This window comes from Bufo bufo, chromosome 2 (genome assembly GCF_905171765.1).
Source record: "Bufo bufo chromosome 2, aBufBuf1.1, whole genome shotgun sequence".
NCBI lineage: Eukaryota > Metazoa > Chordata > Amphibia > Anura > Bufonidae > Bufo > Bufo bufo.
In genome coordinates, this window is record NC_053390.1 from 359,218,068 (window position 1) to 359,238,724 (window position 20,657).

Consider the following 20,657-nt stretch of genomic DNA (forward strand, 5'->3'; position numbering starts at 1 on the left):
ATCTCGCGTCTCGCGAGATGACGCGTATATGCGTGACTGTGCGCAGCGCTGCCACCTCCGGAACGCGAATCTGCGTTAGGCGGTCCGGAGGTGGTTAATCAAAATATGCATGAATTCTGGCTCAAATGTGCCCTGCACCACGCTTAGCCTATGCTCCATGTTCGACAAGGACACGTGGCTTAGTGAGAAAAAAAATTGTAGTAAAAGGCCTTCTACAGGGCCCGACATTTGAACAGATCATTGCTGACCAGCATTACTAGTAACGCTAGCGATAATCTTGCACCGCCGATTACCCGATTTTTGCAGCACAAAAGATCGTTGTTTCCCAGTAGCAGATCGTGCTGTGTAAACACCATCTGCTTCCGGGGAAACAACGAGTCCGTATAGGGAAGAACGATGACATTAGAAATCGCTCCTCCCCATACTCTGGAGGAGATCGGGGCATGTAAATGCATCGGTCTCCAACACTAGCGATCAGCAGATTGTCAAGAAGGAAGGCTTCCTACCCGACAATCTACTAGATCGTCGTCCCGTTTAAAGGGACCTTAACCAAAGTAAGCCAACCACCGTGAAAAGAAGAGAAAACTACTGTAATCAAAGCATTTCCACATAATTTAGTTGCTCATCAACTCAACAAATTTAACCATGTTTTGTTGAGTTAGACTGCGGCATCTGCTTAGCTGGAGACAATTAGCATTTATTACCGTAGACAAGGTTCATCTGCTGTCTGTTGGTAGTCATATTAATGCCATTGCTGGAGATCTGCCTGAAGTCTTGCTAAGGACACAAAACTCACAAGGCAACTTTCCACGGGCCAATTATTTGGAACAAGCGTTCGTACGCCCAAATAATCTGCCCAAACATTGGGCCGTGTAAACCCACCTTTAATCTTCCAATATGCAAAGCAATATATTCACTTAGGGTACTTTCACACTAGCGTTATTCTTTTCCGGCACTGAGTTTCATCCTAGGGGCTCAATACCGGAAAAGAACTGATCAGTTTTATCCTAATGTATTCTGAATGGAGAGAAATCCGTTCAGGATGCATCAGTTCAGTCTTTTTGACTGTTCAGGACTGAGATAATACCGCAGCATGCTAAGGTTTTATCTCCGGCCAAAAAAACGGAACACTTGCTTGAATGCCGGATCCAGCATTTTTCTCCATAGGAATGTATTAGCATTCAAATTGCCGCATTGACGGATCCGGTATTCCGTTCTGCACATGCGCAGACCTTTAAAAATATGAAAATAAATAAATACCAGATCCGTTTTGCCGGATGACACCGGAAAAACTGATCCGGTATTGCAATGTATTTTTCAGACTGATCAGTATCCTGATAAGTCTTAAAAATGCCTGATCAGTCAGAAAAAATGACATGCGTTTGCATACAGTTTGCTTGATCAGGCAGCTAGTTCAGGCACCGGAACTGCCTGCCGGAATCAAACAACGCAAGTGTGAAAGTCCCCTCAGTAGGAACTGCTGGAAGATAGAACTTGTAAGAAGACTCATTCTCAATAGTTGCCCTCTGTAAATGTGCTGGTGATCACCTCACAAGCAAGCAGATGCTCCACTGCTACATTATCTAATTGCTTGTACAATGCAAAATAGAATTGGTTTTTGGCAGCACCTCGCCCTTTACAAACGGGGTGATGTGCTGCTAACAAACAGTGAAACCGTAGGGGGGAAAACGAAACACTCAGATCCTTCATCCCCATACGGCAGCCAATATTGTCGCATAAATTAACAGTGAATTGGGAGAAGTGGTTGATGGGATATAAACCATAATGTAACTAATATTCCATTAAAAAAAATTATATTCAATAAAAATATGAAAATAACGTTTTTTTAAAAATCTGGTCCATGTTCTGATCCATGTTCACTCAGCATGGGTAAAAGGCCCTAACTGAGGATCAGCAGAAGGTGAAAGTCTCTTTCGCACACGTATTGCAGCTTGCTATATCTAAGCACATACGTGGCAATGTACGTCCTCAGCTATGTGCTTTCCAGAGTGTGACTACCCATCACATGCTCAGTTAATGATCTAACAAAGACGGAAAGCGGTCTAGAGGTCATTGAACAGTCTTGAAATGAAAGGAGAGGTGAGAAAACCACACAAATTCCCAGCTGTCAGTTCTATTCTATACATCAGGCACGCAACTCCACCAAGTAAGGGATCATGCATACGACCATTGGAGTTTTGCGGTCTGCAAATTACGGATCCGCAAAACACGGATACCAGCCGCCTGAATTCCGTATTTTTGTGGAATGGAAGGGCCGGCCCCTAATAGAACAGTCCTATCCTCGTCTTTAGGCCCCATGCACACAACCGTATGTATTTTGCGGTCCGCAATAAATACGGATGTGTGCATTCCGTATTTTGCGGAACGGAGCAGCTGGCCCCTAATAGAACAGTACTATCCTTGTCCATAATGCGGACAATAATAGGACATGTTCTATTTTTTTGCGGAACGGAAATACGGACATACGGAAACAGAATGCACACTTCTTTTTTTTTTGCAGACCCATTGAAATGAATGGTTCTGTGTATGGTCCGCAAAAAAAAAACGGAACGGACATGGAAAGAATATACGTTCATGTGCATGAACCCTTAATGCAGACAATAATAAGACATGTTCTATATTTTTTTTGTGGAATGGCCATGCAGACACGGAATTCACACAGAGTTATTTCCGTTTTTTTTGCGGCCCTATTGAAGTGAATGGTTTCGCATACGGGCCACAAAAAACGAAACTGACAAAAAATATGTTCGTGTGCATGAGCCCTAAGGCTAGTTTCTCAAAAGCATTAGCGAGATCCAGCAGGGAATAGTCTCTCTGGATCCGACATTGCTGGAAGCTACATGAATGCCATCAAGCCCCATTAATTATAATGGAGACCAGCCGCAACCTATCAAATATGTAGAGAATCAGCCGAACAAAAAACCGCTGCACATATTTCCCAGGTTGCGGCCAGATCTCCGCCGGTCCTCATTATAGTTAATGGGGCTGAACAGCATTCATGTAGCTCCTGGCAGCTGCCTGATCTCCTGAACGCTAGTGTGAAAGAGGATGACATAATATCATGCAAAGTGCAGCCATTTTAAATCATTGTATTTCATGGTACAAACATTTTGGGGAAGATTTATTAAATGGTTGTCCCAATAAGGCAACTTAGCCTCTATTCACAGCTTATGGCGTCCTGCACACGAACGTGTGCTTCCCGTTGCCGTATTGCGGAGTGCATTTGCGGATCCGCAATACATGGGCACCGTTCCGTGTGCATTCCGCATCACGGATGCGGACCCATTCACTTCAATGGGTCCGCAAATCCAGAAATGCGGAACGGAACCGTACAGGAGCACTACGGAGTGCTTCCGTGGGGTTTCGTCCCCTACTTTCGTTCCGCAAAAAGATAGGACATGTTCTATCTTTTTGCGGAACGGCCGGATCACGGACCCATTAAAGTTAATGGGTCCGCAATCCGATGTGGCTGCCCCACGGACAGTGTTCGTGCATTCGGGCCTGAAATTTGCGGGCCGCAGCACAACCACGGGGCGCACACGTTCGTGTGCAGGAGGCCTATGACTTATCCTCAGGCTAGTGCTTCAGTATCAGATCTGTGGAAGTGGGACACCCAGGACCCCCCGCCAATCAGCTGTTAGAAGGCCTTGAGCACCGCGGCCTCTTCCTGGGCCAGTGACACCACTGTACATCGGTCACATGGCCTAGTTGCAGCTAACCCCTTTAACGAGACAAGTCCTGTGTGGAGACTTGGGGTCCATTCACACGTCCGCAACTGTTTTGCGGTCCGCAAATTGCGATTCCACAAAACACGGACACCGGCCATGGGCTTTCCGCATTTTGCGGACCGCACATGGCCGGCACTATAATAGAAATGCTTTTCTTGTCAGTGTCTGCGGACAAGAATAGGACATGCTCTATTTTTTACGGGACTGCGGAACGGAAGTGCGGATGCGGACAGCACACGGTGCGCTGTCCGCACCTTTTGCCGCCCCATTGTAAATTAATGGGTCTGCACCCGTTCCGGAAAATTGCGGAACAGATGCAGACCCATTTTGCGGACGTGTGAATGGAGCCTTACTGGAAGTACTCCATGGTATGGAGACTTATTTGCGAGCTCCATGGGAAAACGAATATACAAAGAGGTATCTCCCAAGAAAGAGAACCATCTCACTAGCGTCACCTATTGGAAGTGGCCCCATATAAGTCAAGATCTCACTTTCCAACAAGCCTTGGGATTTTGTCTGTATTTCATTACTTTATTAAGGCTACTTTCACACTAGCGGGACGGACCTCCGGCAGGCTGTTCCGTCGGGTGAACAGCTTTCCTGATCCGTCCTGCCGCTAGTCACTGTGTGCCCCCAGACTGCCGCTCCGTCCCCATTAACTATAATGGGGGCGGGGGCGGAGTTCCGGCAGAGGCAGCTCACGGCGAGAGGCTGCTGGAATAAAACTACGACATGTCCGACATTTATTCCGGCAACCTCTCGCCGCGCCTCTGCCGGAACTCCGCCCCCGTCCCCATTATAGTCAATGGGGACGGATCGGCAGTCCGGGGGCACACGGTCACTAGCGGCAGGACGGAACAGCCGTGCCACTAGTGCTGATTTATGTCTGCACTTGCAATTTATTTATACATTGTTTCTTCTACACCCTTTGATATATGGCTATTCTTACCTGAATATGGCACTCACCTCATGGATTGTGTGTCTTACCAACTAAATGTATTTTATTTTTATCATTAATTTTTTTTAATAAAGATGTTGCAATTTTTTATGAATTGGTTGCAGTGTGCGAATCATTTTTGGTATTGGTACTTTTAGCCTTTGGCTCGCACCTGCAAATGATAGTAGGTTTATTATGCCCACAGTGAATAGTAGCAACTAGTGGTTGGGAGAACAACGATGAAATGGCTGAACCTCTGCATGGTCAGATCGTCTGATTAGAAGAATGGTGCCTAGTAGGGTTGCATCGGGTATCGAATTATTGATACCCAATCGATACTTTTGTACCCGGATTGATTCGATACCGGGATTTGTTATTTACCCATGCAAGGCTGCACTGCCTAGATTTTTTGCGACTGTCGTGTCGCATTTGCAGCATGTCACATGTCGCAGTGCAACACCATAGCCTTTCATTATAAAAACTGTTGACACATGTCGCCATGTAGCCCTAGCATTAAAGGGGCAGGGCACTGTGGAGGTCACTGTTAAGGGGGCAGGCCACTGTGGAGGTCACTGTTAAGGGGGCAGGCCACTGTGGAGGTCACTGTTAAGGGGGCAGGCCACTGTGGAGGTCACTGTTAAAGGGGCAGGGCACTGTGGAGGTCACTGTTAAAGGGGTCAGACCGCTGTGGAGGTCACTGTTAAGGGGGCAGGGGCCACTATTAAAGGGGCAACTGCTGTGGAGGTCACTTTTAAGGCAGCAGGGTGCTGTGAGGTCACTGTTAAGGCAGCAGGGTACTGTGGAGGTCACAGTTAAGGTAGCAGGGTACTGTGGAGGTCACAGTTAAGGGGTCGGGCTCCTGAGAAGGTCACTGTCAAGGGAGTGGGGTGATGTGAAACTCACTGTTAAAGGGGCGGGCTGCTGTGAAGGTCAAAGTTAATGGGATGGGTGGGCTGCTGTGGAGGTCCCATTTTAAAGTGGTGGGGCACTGTGGGGAGGGGTCAGTGTTAAGGGGTGGGGGACTGTGGAGTTCATTGTTAAAGGGGCGGCGTACTGTAGAGGTCACTGTTATGGGGGATACTGTGGATATCTTTTAACGACACACACAAACATAAAATGAAATAGATGAAATATACCTGTGCGAAGCCAGGTTCTTCAGCTAGAAATAAATAAATATAAATATATATATATATATATATATATATATATATATATACACACATATATATATATATATATATATGGTATATAAATAAATATAACAACAAGCAAGCAAAAAGAAACAATGGAATGCGAGTCCATTGTTGTAGTACACTGGATTTCCCTATGGATCAGGATTACAGTGAAGTGTGGTTAGAACATCTGCTGACAATTATGAGAATGTTAATGGGTTTTAGCACCTCTGTAACTCAGCTGTGCCCTCACAAACATGTTCCTTGCTATTTGTACAGGTGGTGAGATGTTGGTGCCTGGACATCAGTGGATGTATTCCTATTCTCTACAATAACGCACTGCAGATGTATGCTGCCCTGATAGGATTTCTTTATCACTTCCAGTCACCCACACATCTGCAGATTCACTGTTCACTGCGGTTCTCAAGGGAACTAGAACAATGCCTTGCTTTTTTACAGCACGCAGATGGTTTTCTGCAATCCCCACGCAGAAGAATGGAACACTTTCACTCAGGCCCAATGTGACATCATATGAAACCACTGTGAAGCAGGGAGCACAAGGGAGGTTCCTATGAACAATTTAAAACCTAGCCTCAGGATAGGTCATCAGTATCTGATCAGTGGGGGTCCTACACCAGGGACCCTCGCCAATCAGCTGTTTGAGAAGGCACCAGCGCTCCTGTGAGCAAAGTGGCTGTGCTTGGGATTACAGTGCACCCCATTCACTTCTATGGGGCTGAGCTGCGCCTAGGCCATGAGACCGATGAACGTGTCATCATTGTCCCCCGGAAAAGCAGCGAGAAGCTGTGGCGCTACTGCGAGCGCTGCTGACTTCTCAAACAGCTGATCGGCGGGCATCCTGGGTGTCAGGCCCACGACGATCAAATACTGATGACCTATCCTCAGGAAAACGTTGACTACTATTGTAGTGAATGGGAGCTACACAAGAACAAGCTACACTGCTTCCATAACTCCCGGATGCAAGTAACTTGTTCTGATACACTTTTTACATAGTGTCCATTTACAACAATGGGAGTTATGATAACAGCAGAGCACCAGCCCACTCGGCTGTTTCCGTAAACCCGGCCTTCTAGGGCTGGCGTTTAATCCAATTTCATCATGGAAACGGCGAGATAGGACAACCTCTTTAAGCATTATACATGGAAGCACAGATCTTACTACCAAAACTGTAATGGTGGTTTTACAGTACTTTTTTTTTTTTTTTTTTCAAAAACAGATTCTTTTTTTGTTGCTGTTTTTTTGGGAGCAAAAAGCTCTTCGTCCTGTTGCAAATTCTAAAATGCCCTACAAACACTGCGTTTCCTGGCGACTTTTTTTTTGTCCCTTTAGATTTTTTCCTATGACTCTGTCTGTACTTGAACTCCCTGACTCTAAAGTGCTGTAGAATATGCTGGCGCTATATGAATAAAGATTATTATTATTTTAGACTTCTCTATACGGGGGTCGTAAAACGTATGTCTAAAAAAAAAAAAAAACATGGCACCGCCAAATTTCATGGAATGTTTTTACAAGACAAAAAAAAAACCTAAATTAGCAAAAGGGTTTCTACATTTATTTCAATTTATTCTGGAACACAATGATACTTTAGGTCCGAATCTCATCTGTATTTTTGAGGACGGGATGAGGACCCATTTATTTCAATGGGGCAGTAAAAAAAAAAAAAATTATGTGAACAGCACACTGTCAGCATCCGTATGTCTGTTCCGCAAAAAAAAAAAAAAAAAATCTGTTTTACGGACAAGAAAAGTCATTTTTAACATAGGGCAGGACATGCGGCATGTACACGGTTCGTATCTGTGTTTCGCAAAACTGACATGGTTGTCGAGGTCTAAATCTTTTTTTGAGGTTTTTTTGGGGGGGCATTTTTTACTTCACACATGTGAATTGTGCTCTTTTCTAAGTGTTTTTTTCCTATAGTGAAGGGTATGGAAAAACATCTGTAAAAACACCACTGCTACAACATGCTGCGATTAAAAATTATGGACACAAAAAAAAAAAAAAAAACACTGAAAAAAATGAATGCGTGTACGTTTCATACTTCACATAGACTTTCTGGTAACAACCTAAAAAAAAAAAAAAAATTTGAATATGTGGCAAAAACATTATAAAATTCAATATGAACCCAGCCTAAGAGGAGTTGACCTCCATAATGAACAGTAGATTTGGGATTTAGCAGACATACATTCAGGACACTGTCAGGGGGGAGGAGGGGTGGAATTACGGATAGAGGTAGTCAAGGAGTAGAAGTATATTCACACATGAGATTTGTTGCAGAAACTTTCACTTTTAGGGTACTTTTTACACTTGCGGCAGAGGATTCTTGATCCGTATGACAAATGCATTGAAAAGCCGGATCTGTCTCTCCGATGTTATCCGGAAAACCAGATCCGGCATTTATTTATTTTTAAATTTTTGCGGTCTGAGCATGCGCAGACCGCAATGCCGGATCTGTTTTGCCAGAACACTCGGGGCATTAATGCATTTCAATGGAAAAAAAATGCCAGATCCGGCATTCCGGCAAGTGTTCCGGAATTTTAGACAGAGATAAAACCGCAGCATGCTGTGGTATTATCTCCGTCCTGAAAAGTCAAAAAGACTGAACTGAAGACATCCTGATGCATACTGAACGGATTGCTCTCCATTCAGAATGCATGGGGATGAAACTGATCAGTTCTTTTCCGGTATAGAGCCCCTAGGACGGAACTCAATGCCGGAAAAGAATAACGCTAGTGTGAAAGTACCCTTACTGTCCTATGTATCTGAATGAAATTTGTATATAAATGTGAACGAACCACTCTTGTCTCACATAATAAACCTATGTCTTCACAGCTAGTTGAAGCACATTCCCTTCTCCTATACTTGCATTTCATTCCATGCATTTCACAGGCCACTTGTTTGAGAGATAGGTATAACACGTAACTGGCGCAGCTTATTTTCCACTGCAATTTGTCAATCACACGGAAACCAGGACAAATATTTACATGGATATCTGATTACAGCCACTTTCAATAGGCATCCGAGCTAGCGAAGCGTGGAACAAGCAGTGGGCACTCAGGCCATGTACTAAATAATAATCATGTTATTAGAAAGTACAAAAAGTACGTAAAATACCAAACCATCAGATACAAAACGGCAATTATTGACAAAAAACAAACACACAACGCACCAAGAAGGAATTGTTGGAATTGAATGAAACTTTCTATGTGTAAATGTTCTGTTGATATACGTAAGCGATTACAATACTACAATGAAAGAAAACTGTACAATTAAAAGGAGGCTCTATTACCCTGTTAGGCCGCCTCTAGCCTGGATACAAGATGAGATATGGTTGGGCATGGAGACATACAGGTTCTGTAAGGTATCCTGGGGCAGATTTGCCCACAGATGTTGCCGCTGGGCCAGTAGTTCCTGCACACTCCTAGGTTTCCAAAGCTGACCTCCCAGCTGGTCCTATAAATGCTGGACTGGCAATAAATCTGAAGACCGGGCAGGCCAAAGAAGTGGTGCATCTGGTGGTACACATTCCTGGGAAACCCTTGGTGTGTGTGGGTGAGCATTATCCTGCTGAAGCCCAGACATGAGAGGAAACACGTGGCCACAGGATGTCCTCACTAACATGGGTGACCAACCAGTCATATGTGATGGCTTCCCAGATCATCACACCAGCAGTTGGGGCAGTGTGTCGCTCCGCAGCAAAGACACGATTGATACAGTCACCACTAGGTCTCCATACGGGAACCTGACTGTCGTGGGATCCCAAACAGAACCCTGAATTTGTTGTTTAAGATGATACTGTCTCAGTCCGTAGCAGTCCAGGTTTCTCGTTCATGACACCACTGGAAATGAAGGTTACAGTGGCTGGCTGTCAATGGCAGGACACACAATAGGCACTGCGACACGAAATTTCCTTCTGCTAAGCACCTGGAAATGGTCCAGGCAGAGACAGGGTTGTGTAATGAAGGTGCCACCTGTTTCTGGATGGTGGACAACAAAACTGTTGGAGCTGCTCGTGCTTGCCAGGACCCTCTCAACTGGTGGTCTGTCTGGACAGCCCTTATAGAGCCTCTGCTCCCAAGACCTCCTAACAGCTAGGTCAGAACAGCCTAGATGGCGTGCAATGTGTCGAAAAGTCCATAATGCTTCTCTCAGTTCAATGGTGTGTCTTCTCTCAAAGTCTGCCAATTGGGCAAAACGTCTTCTAGTGCACCCTACAGGCATGTCTAGCACTAAAAGGTATGCTACCCAAAAGTAGCCCCTGACAACCTTTTTATAGGGCAAAAGGGGGAAAGCACTTGTCTGCCCTCTTGTGGCAACACCCAGTGTCTAAACAGGCTAGCCAAACAATATTGACAAGTACAGCCGGCAACTGACTGAATGTACAGTTAAAACAGCATTCACCATATGTATCAACACTAGTGTGGCTTCATCAGTGGTGTTACCATACCACTACCATATCACAGTTCCCCAGTATGCTCAGTTCAGACTTTACATTGAAAATCAATACATTAAGTACACTACAACTGTAGCAGTTAATCAGCCAGCACAAAAACTGTTTAATTAGTCCATTCAGCCACAAGAATACTGTGTCCTCTGGCACTGATGTGGAATGATTTGAATGGAACTGAGCTGCAACTAGGGCACGTGACCAGGTATGGAGATGTCACTGGCCTAGGAAGAGGTCATGGCATTTACAGAGTTCCCAGCCTCCTCCAACAGCTGATTGGCGAGGGTCCTGGGAGTCGAACTCCCGCCGATCTGATATTGATGACCTATCCTGAGGACAGGCCATCAATATCTTTTCCCAGATAACCCCTTTAATCTCGGAATTGTAGGCTAGCTCGGCCAGAGGCAGTGGCTCACCCAGGAGAACCCCCTCTATGGCCTAACAAGGCATATGGACTAGGTGGTCTTCACGAGACAAACCCTTTAATATCCTTCAACATGGAAACCTTCTGTTTATGTTGAAATCTTATGAAAATCCTCCTGTCTAATCACAGATTTCAGGTTTATGGTATTGGCAAAAAAGTTTCCCAGAAGTGTGCCAAAACGCACAAAGCAGCTGCGTGGAGGTATGAGCATTTGGTCAAAATACTCCATCAAACCTGAACATTCACATCCACACTGTGGGGCACATTTGCTAATGGACTTGCAACTATTTTAGGCTTGAGATAGTGACAAGCCGCCTTTTTTAACCGTCTGTGCGACAATATTTAGTTGTACGGCCTGTTTTACACTCTGTCCGCCAGTTGGGCGTGGTGAGGCTGGGGTGTGTCGGGGGCAATGGCGGGACTCCAGTCCTGGTAGAGTTAGGCTACTTTCACACTGGCGTTTCTGGGTCCGCTTGTGAGATCCGTTTCAGGGCTCTCACAAGCGGCCCAAAACGGATCAGTTCAGCCCCAATGCATTCTGAATGGATAAGGATCCGTTCAAAATGCATCAATTTGGTCTCTGTTGCGTTTTTTAGACGGTCACTAAAACGCAGCTTGCAGCATTTTGGTGACCCTCTGACTATGCGAAGCCAAACGGATGAATGTAAGTCAATGGGGACGGATCCGTTTTTCACTGACACAATATGGTGCAATTGAAAACGGATCCTTCCTTCATTGACTTTCAATGTAAGTAAAGACAGATCCGTTTTGACAGACTTTTTTTTGAATGAATAATGCAAACGGATTCGTTAATAACGGATACAAGCGTTTATTATTTATTTATTGGTGCGGATCCGTCTGTGCAGATACAAGACGGATCCGCACCTAACGCAAGTGTGAAAGTAGCCTAACTAACATTTACGCCTGGAAACAGGTGCAAATGTTACCAAAAAACGTACGTAGCACAGGGGGGAAAAGCCAGTCTTCGTAAATGTGCCCCTGCAAGTCTGGCCCGAACTGCTGGAGGCTGCCCAATGCTTGGGCATGGGAACGTTACAAGCGCATTAGCAAGAAATCAGACCAAATCCTACAGTAAAAACTATCAGACCGGAGGAAAACACAGAAACGGTGAGCGGATCACAATGCCTGATCCACAGCAGTGGCTACGGAGGATGGTTTTTATGAACTAGGTGCCTCTAATCCACAAGTGTGCAAAACGTGACGGAGGAGAAAATAGCGCCTTGGGCTATGCATACAAGATTAGGTAAATGTTGGACAATCCAGTAAATTATGGAGGGATATACTGTGCATTGGGGCATTAGAGAGTCTCTAGATCAGGGATCAGCAATCTCCAAAACGCCAGCCGTTCTGAAACTACAACTCCCAGAATGCTCCATTCACTTCCGTAGGAGTTATAAGAACAGCCAAGCATGTTAGCATGCTGGGAGTTGTAGTTTCGCAGCAGCCGGAGCGCCGAAGGATGCTGATCCCTGCTCTAGATAACTCCTGGAGCAGCTTATCCCCCGATCCTTTTAAAATACACAATAAACGACGTATAGATAATCCTTAGGCCTTAATTTGGAATGTGTCAGGGTCTGTTCAGTGAAGGACAGAGGGTTCAGTGTTTCAGTCTGCTTGTCAGGATTCCATACGTTTTTCACACGTGTGAAGAAAAACTGCAGAATAGGGTCTCATGTCCACAACCGATCCGCATTTTTTGTGGGTCGGATGCGAACCAATTCACTTCAATGAGGCTGCAAAAGATGTGGACAGCAGAACGAGTGCTCTCCGCATCCATATTCCCGTTCCGTGGCATCCGCAAAAATACAGAACATGTCCTTTTCTTGTCCGTATTACGGACGAGGATAGGATTGTTCTTTTATGGCACAGACATTCCGTTCTGCAAAATGCGGAATGCACATGGCCAGTATCCGTATTTTACGGATCCGCAAAACAGGCTACAGTTGTGTGCATGAGCCCTAATACAGCGTGAGCAACCATCAGTGAAAAAAAGACTGCATCCGGATGGCATGAGTGTGCTGTCAGTTTTTTTTCACTGACCCACTGACTTGCGCGAAAATCAAATGAAGATAGAACAGGCATCTTCAAGGATGAACCACTGACCCTCTGGTCCCGAACGTCATCACGGATGTATGAAAGAGGCTTTAGACCGTGTTCACATCAGGTTTTGTCCCACGTTTAACATGTGCACGATGTATATGTAAAATGGATGCCTCAGACGGATTCCATACAGTATCTTCTAAATCGGTCGGCACTGTGTAAGGTGGGTGATCAGTCAGAGGGTCGGTTACCCTAATATCAAATTGAAGCAAAAGACCGGCACTCCACAGTTGCTGATGCGGTGAGTTTGTTGGTCACACATTACATCCGTGACGCGCGTTTCGGCATCAGCAACTTTGCAGTGCCGGATTCCATACAGTGGCATGTGTCACCATAGGGTTCCATTGTAAATAAAAGGTATCCTTATGTAAGGAAAAGCGGTGTGTACTACACGTTTGCATTTTTTTCCCCCCAGTGTATATGTATATGTGCGTCTTGTGCTCGTAATGTGGCCCACAAATAGCGGGTCCATTCACTTTAAGTCGTTTGCGGTCCGCAATACGGGCACAGAGCCCTTATGTTCGTGGGCATGAGCCCTTAACAATCCTACATTTTACAGAATGGGTGACCTACAAGCGCGAGTACAGTTCTTTTTACAGGAAGCTATTTCCTTAGAAGAGGCACCTTTATAACACAGCACCGCCATTCATTGACTTTTATGAAGCAAGGCCACACAGTGAAAACTACAAGCAAAGGTCTCTTTCCACTATTTTTTTTTTCAGTTTGCGGGCCGTTTTTTGCGTTCCGTAAACGGCCCGTATACGGAACCATTCATATCAATGGTTCCGCAAAAAAACAGAATGTACTCTGTATGCATTCCGGTTCCGTATTTCCGTTCCGTCGAAAGATAGAACATGTCCTATTATTGCCCGCAAATCACGTTCCGTGGCTCCATTCAAGTCAATGAGTCTGCAAAAAAAACACGTCTTCCGTATGCGTTCCGTTTTTGGGGAAACATCTATTGAAAATGTTATGCCCGGCCCAATTTTTTCTATGTAATTACTGTATACTGTATATGCCATACTGAAAAACAGAACAGAAAAGGAAACACAACGGAAACAAAAAACGGGACAACGGATCCGTGAAAAACGGACCGCAAAACACTGAAAAAGCCATACGGTCGTGTGAAAGAGGCCTCAGACGGTTTTGTGGAAGAGGTTTTGAGGAAGATATTCCTTCAGGTTTTTCAGCCAAAGCCAGAAGTGTATTTGAAAAGAATCGGAAATATAAAGGAAGGACCTATACTTCTCCTTCCTGCTGGATCCACTCCTGGCTTTGGCTGCAAATCCTGTCTCAAAACCTCCTCCAAAGAAAACTGTGTGAACCTACCCCCAAGGATCCCTGAAGTCAGACTCTCCAGTGGCCAAGAAGCCATGGCCTATCAATGGTTATGATTAGGGAAGAGCAAACTTGTGTTTAAAGTTCGGCGTACAAGGTTCGGGTTATCTAATAATTCTGTTATGGATTCTCATAACGGAATTCTTAGATAACCCGAACCTTGTACGCCGAACTTGAAACACAAGTTCGCTCATCCCTGGTTAGGATGTGAAACACCCATCCATGCAATTTGTCCTAAGGTGACTATCCGAGATACCACCAAGGCAGTCATTTACAAGGAGGCCTCTGAAACGATCCCTAGCTGTCCCACAAGGTCATCGTTATGACAGAACTGGTATGCTTTGTAAATCTCCCCCATAGGGACCCACGTAAAAAAAAGATGTGGTTGCCCATAGCGACCACATTCCACCTGTCACAGCAGGAGAAAATGAAAGTAGTAATGTGATTGGGTGACGCAGGAAACTCCTCCAGATCTAGATCATGCAAGGATCTGATTCCAGCTGTTACGTGCTGCAGCTTGACCTGCCATACGCATACACATGGCTGTCTCTAATCAGCATGCTCAGAAATCAGTCACATTATAGCAGAGGGACTACCGCAACATATAAGGCCGCATTCATACCGTCAGTGTTTGTGAGCCAAAACCAGGTGCAGGTCTGACCTGCAGATCTTTCCATTATACCTCATGTCTGTGGAGGCTCCACTCCTGGTTTTGGCTCACAATCACTGATGGAAATCACTGATCAAACACTGACGTGTGAAGCTGGCCTAAGAGGTGACTTGCTGTCACTGGATCTGGCCATCTCACAGTGACAGCACTATGATGGCAGTGGTGACCTCGGTGACAGTTGAGGAGGAGATGCCGAGGTCTCCTTCATGACTGGGATCCAACAAGTCTATGGGTGGCCCTCTCCCCCTGTCACTCAGCTGTACCTGTCTTCTTCTGGATGTTCAGCCTAAGCAAGTCCCCGCTGGACAAGTGCTTGAGGGCGAAGTGCTTCACAATCCTGTCCGAGATCGTCCCCTTCCCCGATCCTGGGGGCCCCATGATCACTGCCCGGAACAGCATGCGAGATACCATTGTGCCGATAATATTGGGGTTGCAGCTCCACAGACCTTAGTCTTAAAACTTAATGGTAGTTATCAAACACGGTGGCCTGTGCGATCAGTAAGGCAGTGTGCACAGATCCAGAAGCAAAATAAAAACAATGACCAAAAAAACTTAGAAAAGAAAGTGCAGCAGCAGCAGCTTCATGAGGGAGCCTGGGCTGCGATCCTCCTCCAGCATGGACTTGGTGATGCCTCCCCCTGTGATCTGCTCTCCTCCCCCTGTGTCTCCGCGGATGGAGGAGGAGATCTCCACAGTGAAGCAGGAAGTGTCCTCCTCCCAGTGGCAGCAGTCACCTGCCTCCCCTCTGCGCCCATTCACAGGGACCGCAACGAATGCGGTGTATGTGGTTCTACTCTGTGACTGAGGTGACAACGTCACGTGCTGGGGTTAACATGGCCGCCTGCTGGAGCATTCACAGACTAGCTAGGTTCAGAATCATAGCTGCATTAGAGGCTCCTTCAAAGTGGGGGAGATTTATCAAGCTGGTGTAAGGCTAGGGCTACACAGCAAGGCAAAGTCACCGATAGTCAATGACGGTGACACAACAGTCGCAAAAAAATCCATTGGTTGCATTTTTGGCAGTCGCAACATGTCGCAGTGCAACACCGCTGTCTATCATTACAGAAAATGTTACGTGGCATGTCGCAGTGCAACACCGCTGTCTATCATTACAGAAAATGTTACGTGGCATGTCGCAGTGCAACACCGCTGTCTATCATTACAGAAAATGTTACGTGACATGTCGCGGTGCAACACCGCTGTCTATCATTACAGAAAATGTTACGTGACATGTCGCAGTGCAACACCGCTGTCTATCATTACAGAAAATGTTACGTGACATGTCGCGGTGCAACACCGCTGTCTATCATTACAGAAAATGTTACGTGACATGTCGCGGTGCAACACCGCTGTCTATCATTACAGAAAATGTTACGTGACATGTCGCGGTGTAATTGTTCGCCGTGTAGCCCTAGCCTAAAGGAAAAGTGGCTTAGTTGCTCATAGCAACCAATCAGATTCCACCTTTCATTTTCCAAAAGAGCTCTGCAAAATGAAAGGAGGAAGCTGATTGGTTGCTATGGGCAACTAAGCCACTTTTCTTTTACAGCAGCTTGATAAATCTCCCCCAATAGCTATTTTTTAGGGTGCTGAAGTTGGTTTCTTATTCACATTAGGTCACGCTCATGTTGTTCCTTTACCTTATAGGAGCAGAACAATGAAACTAACGGATTTGGCACATAGCTGAAGCCAATGGACTATAATGGGGTGTGCATACTTGCCAGCATTTAAATACATTTGGGGCTTCCAAACCCAGCTCCCTGGGAATGTCTGAACTCTGCACAGGAACACCCACTTATGGGCAGGGTTATTATTAGCCCCACCCATTGTTGGGCTGGGACAGCCTCATTTTTGCCAGGACTGTCTCTAAAAATCAGGGACAGTCCCTGCATGTTCAGGACACATGGCCACCATTTGGTCCTTTTTTGGCGGAGGCCCCAAAAGCAGTTTCCAAAGCAGATGCGAACAAGCCCTTAGGCTACTTTCACACTAGCGTCTTTTGCGGATCCGTTATGGATCTGCAAAAACGCTTCTGTTAACATAATGCAACCACATGCATCCGTCATGAACGGATCCGGTTGTACTATGTCTTCTATAGCCATGATGGATCTGTCTTGCGCACTATTGAAAGTCAATGGGGGACGGACCGTTTTCTTTTGTGTCAGAGAATACGGATCCGTTCCCATTGACTTAGGCCCCTTTCACATGAGCGAGTTTTCCACGCGGGTGCAATGCGTGACGTGAACACATAGCACCCGCACTGAATCCTGACCCATTCATTTCAATGGGTCTGTGTACATGAGCATTTTTTTTTCATGCATGAGTTCTGTGTTGCGTGAAAATCGCAGCATGTTCTATATTCTGCGTTTTTCACACAGCCCTGGCCCCATAGAAGTGAATGAGGCTTCAGTGAAAAACGCATTGCATCCGGAAGCAAGTGCGGGGGCAATGCATTTTTCACTGATGGTTGATAAAAGATGTTGTTTGTAAACCTTCCGTTTTTTATCACGCGTGTGAAAAAAACGCATCAAAACGCATTGCACTCGCACGGAAAACACTGAACAACTGAACACAATCGCAGACAAAACTGACTGAACTTGCTTGCAAATTGCGAATTTCGAATTTCACTGAACGTACCCTGAATGCATCCGGACCTAATCCGTCACGCTCGTGTGAAAGAGGCCTAACATTGTGTGCCAGGACGGATCCGTCTTGCTACGCACCACATCGCAGACAGAAAATCGCAGCATGTTCTATATTCAGCATTTTTCACGCAACGCAGGCCCCATAGAAATGAATGGAGATGCGTGAAAATCGCAAGCATCCGCAAGCAAGTGCAGATGCAATGCGATTTTCACGCATGGTTGCTAAGGAGACGAGGGATGAGTTACCCAGGAGCCCATTTACTTTATTATTTTCCATTATACACGTGGTGAGCGCGATGACATCACCGAAGGTCCTTTTTCAGCCAGGTCCTGCAAGAAGAAGAAGAAAGAAGACCCCGCTGTGCGATCAAGTGGATGAGGTGAGTTAAATTTTATTTTATTTTTTAACCCCACAATGGCCCTTTTACTTAGCGTTCTGAATAAAAAAAATATACAGAACACCGATCCCAAACCCGAACTTCAGAGAAGAAGTCCGGGTTCGGTTCTGGGTACCACAGTCAGTTATTTATCACGCGCGTGCAAAACGCATTGCACCCGCGCAATAAAAACTGAACAACGGAACGCAATCGCAGTCAAAACTGACTGCAATTGCGTACCTACTCGCACGATTTTCCTTGATCGCAGACGCAACGCATCCGGACCTAATCCGGACACGCTCATCTGCAAGGGGCCTTATATGTATTTTTTTATTAATGAATTATGAGGAGAGCTTATCTCAGTAATAACATCTGTCACACTGAGCTGTCCTGAGGGGAAATTAGTTGAAAAATAGAAATAACTGGTACAAAATGGGCATTAAAGTTAAATGACTTTGGGCCATTGGTCTAACACTGCCAACATACCCAGAGTGATGCCCTGTATAAAATTCAGTTCAGTCCAGCCTGGTCTGAACAGGTTCTGGGTACAAGAACTAGCATCCAATTGGGCAGACAACACTTTTCACTGATTTGAATAAGGTGTTTTTAATGAGTTTAACCAGTTCACGACAAGTCCTTCCCCCCTTCCTGATCAGGCTCATTATCTGAGTACATTACCCCCCTTCCTGATCAGGCAAATTTTCTGTGTTTTTTTTTTTTTAATAGCGCAAGAGTCTTAGAAAGCCATAAAGTTTTTTTCTGTTTGGTTACATGGGGCCTTCATTGTTTATTTTTATAGCAAGAAAAATGTAAAAAATAAAAAAAATAGCACAACATACAACCAAAATATATATTTTTGTATTATGTCCCCTCTCCATAACGGTCATTATACTGTATATATGGGATGTATGGGTTATGGTACGTGGGGGCAGGGCTAAAAGCAGGGGTGTGGAGTGTGGTGGGTTTTTTATTTATTTGTTACATTTTGTGCCTTTATACAAGACCTTTGAAGGACATTTAACATAAAAAAAAATGTATTGCTGATTTCTCCTGTAACAAGGGCTGACATAGTAGCCCCATTTACAGGGAGAATACAGCCACCAGGGAGGTTGTACAGGGCTGTGCAACCTCACTACAGAGCTGATCTGGGTCTGCTAAGACCCAGCAGCTCGCATAGACTCACAACCGCTGGCGATCATATGACTGCTGGCAAACAGAATGATACTCCATATCAAATTCGGGTTCTGGGAACAAGAACTGGCATCAAAGTGGGCAGACGGACACTTTTTACTAATATGAATAAGGGCTCATGCATACGACCGTATGTATTTTGCGGTCTGCAAAAAACGGATCCGCAAAAAATACGGATGACGTCTGTGTGCATTCAGTATTTTGCGGAACGGAACAGCTTGACCCTAATAGAACAGTACTAACCTTGTCCGTAATGCGGACAATAATAGAATATGTTCTATTTTTTTCCAAAACGGAAATACGGAAACGGAATGCACACGGAGTAACTTCCGTTTTTTTTGCGGACCCATTGAAATAAATGGTTCCGCATACGGTCCGCAAAAAGAATGGAACGGACACACAAAGAAAATACGTTTGTGTGCATGAGCCCTAAGTAACGGATGTTTTTAAAGGGTTAAATGACCTTGGACCACTGATCTCACACTGCCAGCACACAGAGGTGAATGTCCTCTGGAGGTCATCCTGGCCAATGTGGTGCTAAGCGTATACCTGTACTGAATTTAAGTGGGCAGTCACTCATTTTATTTTTTTTTACTCCCAGCCTTCCCAAAGCCATAACTTTTTAATTTTTATATTCAGTTAGCCGTATGAGGGCTTGTGTTTTGCTGGACAAGTTGTACCTTCTAATGGCACAATGTAGTGGGAAGCAGAAAAAATGGGGTGGAATTATAAGAAAAACACAATTCTGCCATACTTTTATGGGTTTCCTATGCGGTAAAACTGACCCATTCATTCTTTCTGGGTCAGTACGATTACCATGATATCCCACATGTATGGTTTTCTTGTGTTTTAATGCTTACCCCCTTAACATTTTTAGTTTTATATGTATAGAGCTGTGTTGGGGTTAATTTTTTGCAGGGCAATTTGTACTTTTCATTGATATGTGGTGTGTATAACTTTATGTTCACTTTTTAGTCCATTTTTGGTGGGAAAATCACTAAAATAACGTGGTTTATAACCGGGGGAGCAGATCCTCCTCATGTGATCCGTTGCTAGCGGCTAACCCCAGCAAAAAATGCATACAATGGAGGATGTCGGCAGCGGACCACATGCACCTCAAAGGCATCTTACACAAGATTGAGCAGTGTGTGGATGAAAATATACAAATACATAAATCACTGCAAAAAGTGCACCACAATGTGGTGCACCTTTTGCAGTGATTTACATTTTTGGTGGGAGGCAAAAAAAAACTGTAAAAATTAATAGGAGATTCCAGGGGAAGACTGTGGCCCTGAAAAAAATAAAATAAAAGTGGCCCCATGTTGTAGGAGGGCCCAAACTAATAGAAGGTGGGGCCAACAAAACCAAATCTGCCCCTCTGTGGTGGCCAGGGCTATCTGCCATGTTCTATCCTTTTCTGCCAGTTGTCTCTAATTAAGATATTCAAACATACAGGAGAATACAGCACCTATTATATCCAGGGACGTCTCCTCTGATCTAGACATTCTATTTCCTCATCTTCTCCATTTGGTCGAGATCACCATCATGGTGGTCTTGTCTCTGGAAAG

The 20,657-nt window shown here is 45.0% G+C and overlaps 1 protein-coding gene across 1 annotated transcript in view; it reads right to left on the reverse strand.

The window, feature by feature from the left end:
* AK3 (adenylate kinase 3) overlaps nucleotides 1–15,528 on the reverse strand; it is a 34,477-nt gene extending 18,949 nt beyond the window's left edge. Inside the window, exon 1 of the mRNA XM_040417132.1 lies at nucleotides 15,140–15,528. Coding sequence (XP_040273066.1) covers nucleotides 15,140–15,287 — 148 coding nt within the window. The 5' untranslated portion in view covers nucleotides 15,288–15,528. The remainder of the gene's footprint in view (nucleotides 1–15,139) is intronic.
* Between the last annotated feature and the right edge of the window lie 5,129 nt (nucleotides 15,529–20,657).